At 43.3% G+C, this 18,076-nt stretch overlaps 1 protein-coding gene across 1 annotated transcript in view; it reads right to left on the minus strand.

Annotated features, from left to right (window-relative positions):
• Positions 1-227: 227 nt before the first annotated feature.
• The window catches only part of FGF9 (fibroblast growth factor 9), a 56,814-nt gene continuing 38,965 nt past the window's right edge, over positions 228-18,076 (minus strand). The window contains 1 exon segment of the mRNA XM_068395323.1: positions 228-1,451. Coding sequence (XP_068251424.1) covers positions 1,206-1,451 — 246 coding nt within the window. The 3' untranslated portion in view covers positions 228-1,205.

Genomic DNA, 18,076 nt, shown 5'->3' on the forward strand with positions numbered 1-18,076 from the left:
GGAGTCTTAAAATTAGTACAATTGTTGATATTACTTCTGTTGTTTCTGGCATTCTGCTTTAGGGAAAAAAAAAAGCGTATTTATCATTTAGCTTTGGTATAACCTGCAATAGGTTTTAACACGTAGAGTATATTCCAACCCCTATATTTTCCACAGCTGTGAAGTTTACAACGATGTAAGAAGTCATTTTATCAGAGAGGAAATATTACAGACACATAAAAAAAAGCTGAAGACCCAGTTTTCTCTTTAATCCTCTGAGGGTAAGCTATGAAACAAGCAGTCAGAAGAGTGAGGACTCAGTGTCATGAGTAGTGTGCATACTTGTACAATAATACGGGCACAAAAGAGATTGTCGTCTTTAGTACATGAGGGTCACTAGAATTTATTATTATTATTACCTTTTTATTGTGTTGTTTTTTATCCATGCACCTTTATATTTACTTGCATGAATTTACCACAGGTTCATAGTGGCCTTTGCCATTTTAATGCTTACAAAGCCTAAAGCTTCCAAAATGCCTATCCGGCCTGTACATATTTCATTAAAAATAAACTCTATATAATAAATAAATATATAAAATAAATAAAATGTTGCCTTTGGAATTTCTATAAATAAATTTAACTTTTTATTTTTATTTTTTTACTAAGAGGTCTTTGCTTTAAACTCAGTGGGGTGAGACCCAGAGAGTGATCAACTGAAAAGTCTCTTGTTTAAGTAAGACTGCACCCTCCATGCCTTTGTAAATGCAGCGTACACTTGAGCAGGCCACCAGCCAAAAATCCTGATGAATCAAAGTATGGCAGCTATGCTGATATATGATGAAGTACAACTGATCAAAAATTTAAAAGCGTGTCTATTCCCCAGCATGCATCAGGCCTTCCTCCTCCTCCTCCTCCTGGCTCCTCTCTCGCGCACTCTCTCACTCCCATTCATCCTCTCCCTTTCTCTCTCTCTCTCACTCACTCTCTCGCGCTCCCTCTCATACTAAATCAAGCGAGTGGGCATAGGCTCTCCTCCAGGAGGACAAACCTTTAAGTGCAGAACAAAATCAGCATGTTCCATCCAAGCCTCCATCATACATTATGCATGCGACAAAGTTTGGCAACAGTGGAGCTGATGTGATGACACAGCTAATCAATAAGAACCCACCGCATGAAACCTTTATAGTGGTTACTTTTTAAGGGCTCAAGTGAAGGAATTGTCTTTGTCAACTTTGGCTTAAAATATCCTTATATAGTTCTGGTACTTTCTCAGGGTCCACTGGTCTAGGTAAAAAATGTGTAAATTTTTGATGCCGTTTAGTCCTAGTCCCTTCTCTTGGAGTCCCATCTTTATTTAATGCAACGTAGTATCGTCTTCCAGTGTCCACATGTTTATATAGATTTGATGAATATGTGTTATACCAGTTTTCTTCAAACTGCTCTCTGAATACACACTCTTGGGTTAATTTTTCCTACGGAAAGAAAAGAAAAAGCAGTAAGGAGATAGATAGCCACAAAAAATAAGCTATTTTTAAAAGAATTACTATTTTCATGGCTTGAAATCAGTACCTCCTTGCTCAATTCGCATACAGAACCATTTCAATATTCCCAGTTTTAGCTAAGTAAAGTTGTATTGCTGGGTATTTCATTAAGCAGTCACAAAGGTGGATAACTCTATGTGAAGCAAAAATGATTCTCCAAAAGCCTCATTGCCTAAATCAAAACAGCAACAACAAAACTGGAAACAGATATTTTCATTTCTGATCATTCCCAAGCAGCTCACAAGACATTACTGGACTTGTATAGCTAATGGCTTCAATTGTGAGTGCATGTATTCAAACAAAGACATAAATAAAGAACTCGAACTGGTTTGCAGGGCCTTAAAATCTCTGTGTTTTTTCATTTCATGGAGAACTTGATGCATTTCATCAATTTAAAAAGACACAATTTACTACCCTTCATTTGGTTTATTATTTGTATCACAGAACCACAACCCAAGAGAGCTTCAAACAGGAGCACAAACCCCACATGCTGAGGTGAAGTGAGTAAACTCCTCCAGGCTTGCTTTACTAGGGTTGTCCTCATGTCCTGTCCAACAGATGGGACCCACTGAAGACATCAACTATTCATCAGATCCCCCTGCCACAGACTCCCACTTCTTCCACTTCACCCACTTACTAAGTCTGTGTGTACCCTTTTACATCTTTTTTGCCTAAATAGATGGGGTTTGCTTAAAAAGCAGCCACCTGATAACCGGATTCATTTTAGGAAAGACTCAACACAAGTGACTGAGCAAGAAGACAGGAAAAAAGGTGGTGAGCTCTAGAATGGGAGAGCTGATGGAAAGCTGGGGAAAATAAGCCTGGAAATAGTCTTTCCAGCTGCATAAAATAAATAATAATAATAATTTAATACCTTTTTTTATACAAGAGTTCTCACTTCAATAGCACTCACATCAACCAAACTCAGCTTCCAGATGAGGATCAATTTCTAATTATTACAAAGGTCCACACAACGAAGACTTCTGTGCATGTGTTTTACAGATGTTAAATCTTCAAACAATCCTTTTAGATAGATACACAGAGAAGGGAAAATGGAGACCAAGGCCCAGATGTAGCAAAGAATTTATGGCACCTAAGCTATAAATGTGTGCCTGAACACAACCAAGGAGCCACAGCTCAAGCTCCAGTGCCCCCAAGAAGCCACCATCCATGGCTTAATTCAAGAGCTTCCCAAAACTCACTATCACTAAAGCTTGCAGCTTGCCCTGGGGCTGCAGGTGCCTTTGGGGCCACCTCTGCTGCTCGGGACTCAGCTCACAACCCTTTCCCAAAGCGACATGCTTCAGCCCAGATATTTCGCTGCTGCTTTGCATGGCAAGCACACAGCTCCCAGGGTAGAGCTCTGCAGCCCGCCAGGGTTGGGGACCGGGGTCCCAGCCAGGTCCAAGGAGCCCTACGCATCTTACAGGAGTCACACAGGAACCATCCCACGTAGAGAAAGCAACCCCTGTGCAAGTGGGGAGAGCAAGCCAGCACCCCTCTGCACCCCCACGAACTGGGTACTAGGCTGCAAAGTCAGGGTCCTCCTCAGTGCCTAAAGGTTTGGGATTTGGAGGCTTCCTCTAAATTCAACTTGTGGCAACTCCAGTAGGTAAGAAAGGCAGCAAGTAAGCAGCTCCTGACCTCCCCTTTGATGGCCATTGGGAACCTCATTACCCCTCATGAGGAAGAAATCCCCGACAGGACCGGGTTTGGGATGTGAAACACCTGAGCATTCACTACGGCAGCGGCCATGTCCCTGTGTGGACCCAGGTGCCTGTGGCTTGTACAGCTGCAGGAGGAGTCTACGAGCAGTCCCATCCCTCAGACCCTCTCCTGCGGTTCGACCAGGAGACTTCCCTCGCTGTGGGTCCAGCTGAGCAGCGCGTGCGGAAGCATGAGCACGTGCGCAGGGCAGCTGTACACAGCAATTCATTTGAGAGGCATTTCTGACTACAACATATTTAATGTGCGAAGTAGCTCAAACAGAAACACTCCATACTGGTTATAGGGAAAAGAAGCACAAATCTGTTTACGTTAAATCCTTACCTATGGGCCAGATCCTGCAACCTCCTATTGATAATTGCCTCTATGTCCTTTGGCAGCTAGAAACTGCAGCAGCAATGAGTATTACTGGACCCCAGCAGCAGCTGAAAGTCACACACATTGCAGCAGCCCCCTTGTACAGCCTCAGTGTACAAACTATTATAAAAACTATTCAGCTGTTATAAAGATTGTCTTTAAGTACAGCTTTCATCAGTGTTTTATTTTGCATGACGTTTAAAATCACTTTGTTTGCTTTAAGGCAGAAGCAGATGCTAAGGGGTATCATATGCTGGGCCTATAGGTCCAGAGGGAAAGAGAAACTAATTCAAATTGTTTTCCTGCTCTCAGAAGGCAATAGGATCACATGACAAGCACTGCAGAAGCACTCCCTGCTAAAAATAGCAACATTTTAGGAAGATATTTCAGTCCTGTCTTGAACTCATTAATTATTCACTTCATCTGCATTTTTTTTTAGCATCATCATAAATTTCTATCTTTGCAAGAACAGTACTTCCCCATGCCCTGAAGGAGAAATTTTAAAATAGCCTCTCTTTATCTGGCAGGTTTGATGGATCGTGACAGTGCTGTGGTACACTTAACTAACAGGCCTTGAATAAGGGGGTTTGCATTGTACTGCGCTCCGGATGACTTCAGTCAATTTCAAGCTTACAAATTCATTATTTTACAAGCTTATCCTGTTTTTACTTTTCATCATCTTACAACACAGCTACATCTCTTTTGTCCTTCATCAACATTCTCAGAAATTCATGTACAGACAGTAGGCAAATACCTCAACATGAACTTGACAAAGCAAACAAATGCAGGTTCAGATATGTAGGGACACTAACAATCACACTTTCAGAGAACAGAAACACTTTCTTTATAAATTCATCAAACCATTTCCTTCTAAGACACCCAGAAATATTGCTTGTAGTCAGAGACCACTGCAGTAAATCGGTGTCAGTGACTTTGGATCAGGCCCTATAAATAATGTGGGGGCCAAAATCCCAGCATATCCTTCTTCCATACCCTAGGAGATCCTTACAATAATGGCTCATCTAGTACCACAACAGACAGAAAACAATATCCACTAGGATAATCATCTATGCAGAATCATAGGATCATTTAGGTTGGAAAAGACCTTTAAGATCATCAAGTCCAACCGTTAACCTAACACTGCCAAGTCCACCACTAAGCCATGTACTACCACAACACTACTTAACACTAGCTGACACTCATGTTTTGAGCACACATGCCTTTATTCAAGCCAGAAATGAGCATAATACAGGGGTGAGGCTGGTCCATCCTGCCAACAAGCACCTTCTTGCCTCACCAGCTTAGGATGGGAAAGTCTTGCTGAAAGCCAGCTCTCCCAGTATGGGAAGGAGATGGTGTTTCCTGATCCCAAGTGGCTTGTGTTTCCCCTTCTGGCTATGACTTTTAGAAAATCCCTGCATGAACAGTCAAAAAGCAAGGTTTAGCCCTAGAATACAGCAATTTTTGCATACTTTTGCTCTAGCAACTGACTTCTCTATCATTCTTCCAGTGCCAATATCTCCTTGCACCATACTTAATATCATGAGACATCCTTGTCGAAGGCTGACACAAATACCAAACATACCCAACTGGAACAGCTATGGAAAGTAACCTGCATTCTTGTGAAAGGGGAGGCTGCCTGCCTTGATCAAATCATTTAATTCAGGAGCCAAGTAAGGAGGTGACCTCAAAATTATATAAATCAGATGTTGCACCACATACCATGTTTTCTGTGAGGACTGTTCATAGAGTATTCCACTACAAAGTGATTGATTCTCATTTTACTACAGTTCCACGCTTTACCTAGGGTTTTTTTAACCTGTTATTTAACTTGGAACATTCAAATAATTGAATTGTGCAAAGATGCACATATCACAAGGGCAGAAAACCAAGGCAGATTTAATTCATAACTCTGCTAATGCCTGGTCAGTGTTAGCAAGCCCAGAATCCCTTTCCTACATTCTCCACCATCTAACCAGGGAGAAAAATAATTATGTTATCCTATTTCCAGGTAGATCATTTAAAAGTGAAATTGTAAATTAATGAAGTACACAGTTATAGCCATCACAACGAAAGATTTGCCATCTTGTTTAAAAATAGATATCCCTGTGAAACAGCTAATTGGAAATAAGTGGAAATGGGCAAAAATGGGGACATGGTCTAGTGGTGGACTTGGCAGTGTTAGGTTAACGGTTGGACTCGATATTAAAGGTCCTTTCCAACCAAAACTATTCTATGATTCTATGAAAACATATTTACACTGCCCAGACAATGGTTTCATGACTTTAAAGAATGGTAGGACATTTGTGCTGCTTAGTAGTTGAAAGCCCAGTATAGGGTCCTGCATAAAACACAATAATATTCTTTTTCCCTTTTAAATAACCTTGCAGAGCTAAAACTCCAATTGATTTGTAACCTGACAAAAGGAAACCTCTTCAGACCATCATTCCTAAAATCACAACAAATACATTTCATGTCTAGCAAACTATTTTGTTCTATGCCATGTATATTTTTCCCTTTTGCAAACTGCTACACCGATTCAATAGAGATACTTCACAAGAAAACACCTAATCCGGAAGTCCAAACAACTATTAACAAGAAGTACATCTGATGTAGTCAGCACTTCCTATGTACCTGCTGCACGTTATCACCGTGTTAATCCACGCTGTCTTAATAAAATCATATTTAAATATATAGTCTCCTAAATAAATTCATGCAAACCCCTCATTATGGCTATATGACGTTAATAAGAACTGCTTATGTAGTGAAGAGAAACAGCAAAAAAAAAAAACCCTGTTCTCTTCCAAAGTGATTTTCTTTGCTGTTCTGCCTATAAACACACACATTTTACACGCAGTTGGCCCTTCCCATGCTGTAATGCAAACAGCCTCTAGAACGTACTACGTTCAGCTAATAATTAACACTCATCCAGAGCTGTCATAAATAAAGGTGTAGTTTAGCATTTGCTGTGGTGTTGCCTGATCTCCCATGCTAAGCCTGTTAGTCTCTGGCTGGGTGGGCAACCTCCAGGCACAAGGAGAAGCCAAAAACCGGTGTCCGAGCAGCGCCACTTTCCTTTCCAAGTTAGCCAGCAGTGCGAGGCAAGCCTGGCACATGGAGTGTCTGACTTGGTGCATGTCACAGAGTTTTCTTTGAACAGTTTCTCCAGTGTTTTTTTCAGAATGCTTTGTTTACTACTTTGACAGAACATGCTAAAAAAGAAGAAACAAAAAAAAAAAGTCTGCCAAAAGCACTAGCTGGCTGTTTTTTCATGTTTGTGTCAGTGCTTCTCCACGAGCACTTCAGAAAGACAGCAGGAAAGCCTGCAGGGCCAGAAGAGAGACCAAGCAAACAGCCAGGCACCCACGCTGCCACTCACATGTATTTCATATTCCATGGCACTTTTGAAAAGATGAGAGAAATTGGGCAAGGTGTCCTGGCAAAACCACAGTTGGGCAATTGCATTCTCCCTACCTGAGGTCACTTGTACTTTCACAGAGATGGAGTATTCATCTTATTTTTCTCCTAAACTTCTAGCTAATTTGTATAAATCTTTTATTATACATAAATCCCCACTTAGCAAAAAAAAAAAGTGGCACTGTTCTGTACTGCTGCCATGGAGCAGTTATGAGAGTGATTAAAGATTAATATCTTTCATACAAAAAGCTTGTGAAGTTCCCAAGACCTGGCAGAACCTGGTCTTCTTGGGAGCATTACCATCAAAACTGCAATAGCTACACAGATACAGACACCATGGTGCTTCCATGTCCCGCTGAAGCAGACTGAAAAGCAGAGCTTCCTGAACAAAGCAAGTGGACTCCAGCATCAACAATAAAATCCCAGGAGACTGTCAGTGCAGCAGGGATTTCATTGCTTCTCCCCTCTGCCCCATTGCCCCTCTTTTCCCGCTCCCTTGCTCTCCACACCATCATGGACCTCCTCTGGAGGGACCAGACTGGGATCCAGCACTATGCTATCCCAGGGGTGTTTACAGAGCTCTTCTGACATGAGCTGCAGGAGGATGAGATGCCAATTAGGCCTCCATCAGTTTTTGCCACTGCCAAATCCACAGCTCTTGATTTTACTGATATCTACTCCTTTGAGATTTCAAGTTTGCAGCATCTGTCAAAATTTAAGCATGTCCTCCCTGGACATGAAATCATTATAGGAACAGCAACCCCACTGTGCCTGAGCTCGCATCTGCCAGCACAGGCTGCCTACCAGCAGCCATGCTCTTGTCCATACAGGTTTGATTTAGATCTGCCCAGCCAAGTGCATTAGATGAAAACTCATTTTCACCGAAACACCAGGGTCTGCTCGTGCTGCTGTTGGAAGTCATGACAAAGCTCCAGGGACAGCCCTCGGGCAACTAAGCTGTCACAGGGCCATTTCTCTGGAAGCTGAAGAGTTTGCTTCTCCATGACACCACGGAGCAGGAGTGGGACCAAGTCAACTCTTAAAAACCAACCAAACAAGCAGGTGTATTCCACTCCCTTCCACGCCAGCAGGACCGGGCCCACACTGTGCCATTTACAAGTCACACATCTGACCTCTATTTTATTTTTGGTTTCCCTGGCACAACCAAGAACTGCAGTCATCAATGTTATCTAAGCATCTAATTCATAACGCTTGGCTGAACCCTTCTAAGAATCAGAAAGCAAGGTGGTATGCAATCTGATACGGGGGCCGGAGCCAATTTTTAAAGAAGACAGGAGAAAAGTTCCCATCAGCTTAAATGGAACTTGGATCAGGCTTGCAATGATAAAAAGGCAACAAATATGTTAAGACACTAAAAGAACCATTTCAGGCACGCTCAGATTTACTGAAAGCTGTAACTTGACCTACCCTGGCTCCCCACTCCACAAATTCTCTTCTATCAAAAGACAACACGTATGTCACACCAGGGCTGTTATCCTACAGCTACACACACACTCTTTAGCCTGAAATACTAGTTAAGCTTTTAACTGAATAGAGATCTTTAAATAAAACATGCTTTCCTTAAGTACAACTAAGATGGAGCATAGCATCAAAGTCTTTTGTCAGTATTTTTTACTTTGTTTTGTGGTTCTCTAAGCACAGAACGGCGGGTTAAAGGAACAATAGCCCTCCTTCAGTGGAAAGTGCTGCCTTTTGCAGGAGCAGCTAAACTCACATGCTGAAAGACATTGTAAAGGGAGTGATAAAAAGTACTTAATCTGCATGAGTCTCTACACTCAGTGAGTACCCCCCAAACTGGATTTATCCATCATTAGAGAAGCACCTTATCCTTCAGCTACAAGGTGTCATCATAAAAAGAGCAGAATGCTCAGGACCCTTCATAAAACACTTTGCCACAGGGACCAAATAATTATAATACATATATAGTGATAATAATGTATGCTATATAAGTACTTCATGTTTTGTTTTTTCACCAAGATGATTTGGTCAAGGACTGATGAACAAAAGTCTGTCTCTGTATTTTGTCATTGATTTTATGTAAAGCTAGCTGTTGCGTACTAGCTGAGAGGACAGGGACATTATGGACCACATTGTCATTCTGGATGGGGGTCATAAAACAAACAAAGCATCACAGGCTATCGCATTTTGGAAAGATCCAGTCCTCCTCCCTGAAATGTCAAACATCCACTGGAGTCTTGGAAACCAATAAATTTGCCAGAGAGATTTTAAAATCTACAGTGCTTTGGTGGGCAATACAGCAAAGGGTTGGTATTCTACCTGGCAGGACTCGATTGCATATTCAGTTTAAATTGTTTAAAAATGAGGCCTTTGAATTTCCCACCTTTTTCTGGACACAAAGGAAGGCCAGTATTTCAAAGGGCTGCTGAAGAAAAGATGTCATGTTGGCTCTTTCAGACAGCAGTGCTCCTCCATTGGCAAACATTTCTCAGAAGCCATCTCTCCAGAGATGACTCTTTGGACACTTCCCCCATTCCTTTTCCCAGAGGCAATCCCACCATAATGTTATGGATCTAGATACGCAATTTTTAGTATCTCACTTTCTGAGTACGACAAAAAAGATTTCCCTAAGATTTCTCAGAAAATCCACGTCTTTGGTGTTGCTATGCCCTGACTTAGGTTCTCAGCGATACAGCTGGCCCAGCCTTTGGGAAACGCTGGAGGAAGTCAGGTGGCTCTGCTTCTCTGCGAGCCCCCTACTCCTCACACACACATGCACATCAGTGGACCTGTCTTTCAATGGGTCAAACTTCAGCCATGCAGTTAATTTCAGCTTTGATGAAAGAAGTTGTCAATCTGTCTGAAAAAAAAAAATAGATATATAATAACAACTTCAACAGAACTGGTGACTGAAGAGCTCAAAGACCAGGCAGTTGGTCTACCAGATACCAGCAGCACACGGACCTTCCAAATAATTCAGATTTTTAAAGTATAAAGAAAAAAAACCTGATTATTTTGTTTAAACTTTACAATATTTGTATATTCTAAAATTACTCAAAGGATTTTCCTGAAGTCTTCCCCAATAAGTTTCCTGTTCTGAGTCCAGATTATACACTAGGTCCTGTTCTAACAAAGGCATCAGCAGGCCAAAATCTCCCTTGCTATGCAAAAGCAATAAACATTTACATGTTAAAAGACTGTCTTTAGATTGCATACTCTCACAGGCAGGAGCCCTGTCTAGATTTAGGTTTTTAAAATGATGAATACAGTAGAGCTCTTATCTTGATCGGGATCTGCTGGCACAACCATAAAATAAATCGGTGGTTTTACAGAAGCAGGTCCAATCCTGATTCCATTGAAGTCAATGGCATTTCAACCATAACAGAGTCAAGTCAAAATTTCTCCTGAGTCACAGTTGCCTCCATAATTGTGTTAAATTTGAAGAGTAAAGTTCAGAAGATTAAAGAGGCACAGCCTGGGCTAGACCTCAAAAGCATGCAGCATCCACACCAGAAGCCAAGTTTTTCCTCAGCAGCAGTTGTGGAACATGAATATAAAATCTGATCTTCAAATGAAAACTAACGGCATCTGCCTTTATAGAAGCAATGAAAAAGAAACCAAAGGGCTTTATAAAAAGGGGGAAAATGGATTTGCACTGTAACAAGCTTTATTTCTTAAGCTTTTTGAATGTGACACAAATGAACTGCATTAGTGCACATCACCACATCAGCCTGAGCACATTCAAATTGCAAAGCAAATCTCAACCTAGACAAAATCCCTAATGAAGTCCCCGCAGGGCAGACTTTTTCTACTCTGACTTTGAAAATGATGAATGGCAAAATGGGAAAGAGTGCCACGTTCACATCCCACTGGCTCCTGAGTCAGAAACAGAGCACATCAGATCTTTATCTGATGTAGCGAATAATCCCCAAGCATATCTCAGTATGTCACTGCTGATGATGCTCTTTTAGCATGTCACTTCAACATAGTATTCTCAGATCAACCAAAGACATTGAACCTTTTCACACCTCTGTATCGTTAGCACAGCTGCCTCCAGAAACGTTCAGGGCTGCAGCGACTGAGGAGCTACACAACTGCAAAGAAATGAATCTGAAGACATTCAAACTGAACAAGTCCCGTGCTCGCTCGCCGGGTAGGATTTGGGTTTGTGATGCAGTTATGCCACTTTAACAACTACCCACTGCTAACCTCGCAGTACTCAACCCCTCTCCCATCCCACACTGCAGCTGATTCCCCCACTGGGCTCTAGTGCTTGCCCAAACAGGCAACAAGCCAGTTCAGGGAGCTAAACTGGCAAAGAAGCAACCCTACAAAAAAAAAAGGCAAGCTTTCTTCCGTGGCTTTAGTTCCCTAAATTAGCCTCCTGACAGGTCAGATAAGTGCTGGTGTCGGAGCAAGGAAGGAAGCAGAAGCACACGGTGGAGACAGGGAACCAGAACTGGCCTTTCTGGAAGGGATTTCTGCAAGGTGTTAGATCATCTTGGCTGCCTCCTCAAGCAGCACCTCTAGTCTCCCGTTTCTGTAAAAATACAAAATTCCAGACATCTTTAATTAGGGGACACGAATTAAGGTTTAAGTAGGATCTTGCTTTACCAAAGCTTAGCTTTATATACACACACACGTAGATGCATATATCAATTATGTAGGAGATATTCTAATACTTTCCTGTGACAGACATGTAGTGAGAATCCAAGTTCAGCACAGAACTGCAAACCAAGGTAAGGAGATCACTGAGGGTTTTCTCTCATGTAAAATTATCATCAGACCTAGTAAGCATCTGGAATGAATTCCTTCGAGCAAAATCAAAGACCTGAGGAAAAGTGTAGCATCTATCCCATAGGACACTACTAGCAGGTGTCCCTCTTTGGTGACAGGTGTTATAATCTGTGAAATTCTGATTTAAAAAACAGACTAAAGCCTTAGTTTAGAAAGAACCACAATAGCTGCAGTTTCTTGCAGAGCTTTCTCCCGTGTTACCTGCGTTAAGTGTATGCATTCACCTATCAATTCTTCCTACACCCGTACCCACATCTCAAAAGACCTTTATTTTCTACAGAGTCCTTCATACCTTGCTGAGTGGGTTGCAGTTTCTGCTCTCATCCCCAACGCTGGTACCGGTGAGGACCACCGTTTAACGGTACCCAGCTTTCAGCAAGGCTGCCCATCCAAACTCAGAGAGAGGCTATCTGCAAAGGTGAAGTAGAGGAGGCTGTAGACAAATCTTCTCAAGTAACTAAAGTTTCAGGGCTTTTCTCAGACCTATGCCTTCCACAAAGAAAATGTCCACAATTACAAAGCTGTTTCCTACGGTACAGTGCAGAGAGAAAGCATTTATGCTTCATCTCCCATCTCCCTGCGAAAAATTCCTCAGGCCAGCTCAAAATGTCACTTCTTCATGACCTGAAACTCCCTCATTATCCAGCCTAAGATCTCTTGTGACCCATTCAAACCAATTCATTCTGGTCCTCTATTTCAAGGACTTTTTTCTCTCCTTGGTGTTAAACCTCAATGTACTTACAGAGACCAAGAGCGTACCTTCTCAGTTTTCATTCTGCAGGCTAAATAAGCCAAGATCTTTAGTCTCTATCATTTGAGAGTCTTTTCACCCCTCTGATCATCCCAGTAAGCCCTTTCTGCACCTGTTTTGGTTTCAGTTCATCTTCTTTAACACAAGTGACCGACTGTGCTTTGCATTTAGACTGGATCCTACCAGTGCCGTATGCAGTGGCACCTATAGAGCTCTCCCTGAGCCCCATGTGTAAACACTTTGGGCACTTTAGGTCACCAGGTCCCTTCTGCGAGGCTGCCTTCTGTGCTGAAAATACTTCCCAACCTTGCAACAGTTTCAATAACACACTACTACTTTTTTACGACAAGATGTTTAATGTCCCTAATAAAACAGGGAATAAAACCAGCCCAAGGACCAATCCATAAAAACTCCACTAATAGCTTCACTCCAGTCTAACACTTTTCAACAATTTCAATTGCTGTCTTCTCTTCAGTTTTTTCACCATCTATCACACAAGCCTTCTACTAACACCCATTTTACACCCTGTAGCAAATGCTCTCTTCTGCAGGTCATACCTAACACAGCCCTGCAGGTTAGCACAACCGTACTTCCCATTTATAGAAAAAGAAATTCCTACCAAAAATAACATACTAGGCTTGCCTGAAACTATTTATCCAGCTTCAGTAAACTCATCTTGCCCATACTTCCAGGTCCTCCTCCACTCTTTCATTTAAAAGCGTGTTCCTACACCCCGAGCACAACCCCAGTCAGACTGATACCCTCCAGCTTCCTAGGTCGTGCCCCCGGCCAAACACAAACCGGGCAGCTGGAGGTCTACAAACACGTGAGGCTGGCAAACACCTGCATGGCCTCGGAGAGAAGCAAACACTGCCTCGCCCGGGCTTGCTCCCACCTTTGCATCACACCTTGCAGTGACCTGGGAGGGAACCGCTGTGGCTGAAGTCAGCCCTTCTGCTTGGCCAGATTGTTTTCCAGTTCCAGCTTCAATTCACCGGGCAACAGAAACACTTGTGCCAGCAAAAGGGAGGGGATGGATGGCTGGAGGGAAAATAGCCACTTCTTTCAGCAGTGGTGTCAGCTGCCCTCACTCCCTTTGTTCATCACACAGCAGGGAATCCCCCAGCCCTGTGTTACCACCCCAAGGAGTCTATCAGAAATACTGGGTAGCCCGGTTAGTAGCCACATTCAGACTATATTGCATGTGCACTCCCGCCTGAATACACTGTGTTTGTAAAGACTCCTGTTCCCTTTCCATTTATATAGCTTGAAAAGTTTTTGCCTTATACTTTAGCATACGTTTCAGGGCCCTAGTGAGCTTTATTGCAGCAATTTCCATTTTATCCCCGGGCTTCTACAGCTTTAAGACACGCGCTCTTCTGCAACCTGCCCTTCTCCCATTCCTCGCAGACCCTCTGCCAAGCACCCACAGCCTGTTAGTCTCCAAATCCTTCCCAGCAGTTCCACCCTTGCTGGGATACCATCTCCACAGGATTTCTGCATCTCTGACAAAATTTCAAGTTTCCTTCACATTCAGAGCCATAAGCACCTTTTTGAACTGGTCCTCTTCAGATCTCAAGGTTTGCCCTTTCAAATTAGCCACAGGCCTACTCCTTGCAACTCTTCTCCTTAAAGCGGATTTACTCAGGAAGACACGAGTCGCTGTTACTGCTAAAAGACACCATCAGGTTTTTGATCACGGCAGTGCCAGGTTTTCCCGAGCAATGCTGCTCGTGCAGAAAGCCTGACCACTCCTGGCAACTCCGCTGCCCCAGGAACTGCCCTCTGCCTCTCCACCATTCGTACCATTTACCAAAAGGCACTTTATTATTTTACACACAAGCAAAAGGGTGTTAAACTTGCTGCCGTAGCCATTATCCCTCCCGGGATTCGACCGCTCTCAGCCTAGAAGCCTGTGCCTTCACTTAGGGAAATTGCATTTAATTCTCCCTCCAGAAACTGTTATGTGCTGCAACTGTCCTGTTTCCAAGCTCAGCTCAGCCACAGGCGCCTGCGGGTACACTGACAGGCAGATAATCCAGATTATTAAAAACAAAAATCAATCAATATCTGAAGCATATGGAATCACCTTAGATCGGAGGTGTTTAACAGGAAAGTGTGAATCATACTGCAGGGTAATTTATTTATCTATCCTATTCTTAGATATGTAGTGACCATACACTTGACCCAAATGCTGTTCCCAACATGCACCTTCAACCTGTTTTTTAATTCACATTGTTTCCGTGCACCTTGACCTACCATTTGAAGGCCTGAACAATTCCCTTCCCTTATTTGCACGGGAACATAAAAGATATTTTTAGAATGCAGCAAAACAAATCCTTACCAACACCAAGCAATTTTCAGTAAACTATGAAAAATTGTCCCTTTTTTGTCAGAAAAATTTGTGTTCACCCATCTTTGTAGCTGCATAGTCCATCCAGGACTGTGGGGACCCAAACAAAAGCACAAAACACTGCAGGTGCAGCCCTGCTGGGACAATAAAGAGGCATATCGTCACCTCCCCGCACATTTACTGGGAAAACATGTTTCTTCAAGGACAGTACTCTCTCTCTCTCTCCCCTCCTCCACCCTCTGCCCAGTAGTTTTAGGAGCGAAAGGCAGGTTTAGTGTCCCAAAAACATTGGGACAAACAAGTTTTCAGTTAATTTTTTGAAGGACAGCCATTTATTACCCTGTTGCAAGGAGTCCTAAATCTCACTTTGCTGAACATACCCTGTAAGTCTGAAACCCAGAGGCAAGGAGCCTCCCTCCCTGGCTCCAGATCTGGGCTCTTTGGCTCTGTCCCAGCTGCTCTGTGGGCAAATGAAGCCCCACTCTCTCTCTTCCCCCTCTCCTCTCCTTCCAAGTACTCCTAGCCCTCTCCCCGTTTCCCAACAACTCCACCATCTCCCCTCCTGCCTTCCTCCTTCCCCCTGCACAGCTCCCCTTGTCACTGCTCCAGATCTTCCAACTCCCAATTTTCCTCCTAAGCATCCAACTTTAGCTGCCTTTTGCCACCTGCCAAGGACACAAGGAGCAATGGAGATACCAGCATTTCATAGAGTCACAGAATCATAGAATGGTTTGGGCTGGAAGGGACCTTTAAAGGTCATCTAGTCTAAGCCCCCTGCAATGAGCAGGGACTTTTTCAACTAGATCAGGTTGCTCAAAGCCCTGTCCAACCTGACTTTGAATGTTTCCAGGGATGGGGCATCTACCACCTCTCTGGTGAACCTGTTCCAGTGTTTCACCACCTTCATCATAAAAAATTTCTTCCTTATATCTAGTCTGGGAAGAGGAGAGGGGCAGGTCTGTGTCCATGGGAGATCAATGGGACAGGAATGCCATCAGTGAGATGTAGCACAGCTCTCTACTGCAGGAGAGCCCGGGACAGTGAGGGCAGCTGAGGCAAGGGTGTCCCATGGTTCTGCTGTGCTTGAGGTGGCACAGGACTGCCTCAGAGGGCAGCCTGCAGTGTGAACGATGGGCACTCCGTGGTGTGGGTGCTCATCACTGCCTGCCATGTGGGTGCGTGCCAGCTGTTGATATTCCCAAGGGCAGCGGTGCAGGGCAGCGTGGGGGTGCCGACAGCCCACGAAGGCATGAAGGTCATGGGGCTGATCAGAAAGACCTCACTCACTCCATGGCACGGCACCGAGGAGCACAGCTAAGACACATGTGCTAACACTCTTGCCAGAGAGCCGTTTGGCACTCAGGAAGGAAAAAGGTCTTCACGTCTCATCTTAACACCCTTCAGGTCCTATCTGTAGTTTGGATTTTTCCTCCTCTCCAGTGACAAGCACAGTAGCTGTTGTGAAACAGGATGAGTCATAGCTGCAGGCTGCAAGAGGAAAGCAAGGTAAAGGGAGAGCAGGAACACAGCGAGACGGGAGGGAAAGCTGCTGTCACTAACCAGCCTCCAAGTCATCGCTATGTAGCTACCACTGGCTTTTCTGCAGTACCACATCCATATATCTTCAGTTTTCCCTGGTTAAATCTGTGGGATGAGGAGGAATTTGAGAACAGCCACCCTATGTTATACGTTGCTGCCTGAGAGCCGCATGAGAGTCACTGTGCTCTTTTAACCAGAAGATGCAGTAAAAACTGCCCTTGTAACGGTGGCAAGTTGGGAAGAGTTTGTCAGGCAGCTAATCTAGAAGGAAAGCAGCACTTTGAGAAGGCCAAGAGGAACGTGTCTGGATCGAGATACGCTGAAACTGCCTTTACTGTTGTCTTTCATGAAAATTGGCAGCAATCATCCATTCTGGCTGCTCTGCTTCGCCACATGTCCCATCTCCAGTGGCACCACAAATATGCTGGGAAAGTCTTCCTGTGCCAAATGTTTCAAACACAAATATAGAAGGATGCAAGTCTTTTAGGTCACTGATTTGATTCACATGTAATATATTTCTCATGCAGTAATTTGAATATAAATATGATAGTGTCATAGACACGGGGCATCTATTCCGGCAGTGTCAAGCGCTGCAGTGCTGAATGCCTGCAGAAACACACCTGCTTAGATCCACAATGCTGATGTAGAGCAGGACAACGTATTTCTTAGGTTGCTATTCAGTTGTGCATGGGAATCAGTTTTCCCACCTTAGAAAACATGTTCACAGACTCATAAGTGTACCTGCTCCACAACAAAGCTGGTGGTAGTCATGGCCCTTAGTGAAGAAACCAAGACAGAGGAACCCACCTCCCAGAACAGGCAGCACAAGGACAACTTGCTGGTGCTACAGAACAGTTCAACTCAAGTGACCGCTCCGCTTAATTCAGGTAAAAAACTTGAACCTCAGTCTGTTACATATCAGTCTCAAAACTAATTTCAGTTAAACTGATCATCTCTCTCACCAGAAAGACAATTCTGTGCTGGATTGAACTGCAAGGATTGAACCTTGCTTCTGGTTCAAACTGCAACGTTTAGTCCCATGAGAGAACTTCATTTTCAATTAACTGCATTTTTTTGACCAAAACCAAAAGCAAAACACTGTCACTTAAAAATGTCCAGCCAATTCTACACGAAAATTTGCTCTGAGGCCTGCTTATCTCAGTGTTTCTACGAGAGCTGACAGTTGCTGAATATAGGCACTAGGATTGCTAGTGTTGACAAGGCTTTAAAGCATCATCACACTGAGTAGCCATTAGAGGTTATATTTCATTGGAAGTAATGTAATTCAATTACCATCACTCTTTAGTGTGCCCCATCTCTGGAGGCTGACAACAAGCCACATCATCCATCAGATTTTAACCTGAACTTTGCATTCTGGCCCTATAGATTGCCAGTTCTCCTTTACGAATGGCTTCATATTTTTAGCGTCATTTCTTAAGGAAAAGAGGTTATCCAATTATATTGTACATCCATCTGCCTGCCTGTCTGTCCTTCCTTAGTTTTTCAGCCAGTTTCAATTAGGAGGCAAAGGTCTTCAAGAAAATTAAGTTCTTATCAGTCTGGGACCTAATCAGAGGCAGGGTAAAGAAGAGAAATCATTTGCACGTCCCACTTGGAAGTGGTGAGCTATGTAATCGC

The sequence above is a fragment of the Nyctibius grandis genome, chromosome 2 (assembly GCF_013368605.1).
Source record: "Nyctibius grandis isolate bNycGra1 chromosome 2, bNycGra1.pri, whole genome shotgun sequence".
In the NCBI taxonomy this organism is placed as follows: Eukaryota; Metazoa; Chordata; class Aves; order Nyctibiiformes; family Nyctibiidae; genus Nyctibius; species Nyctibius grandis.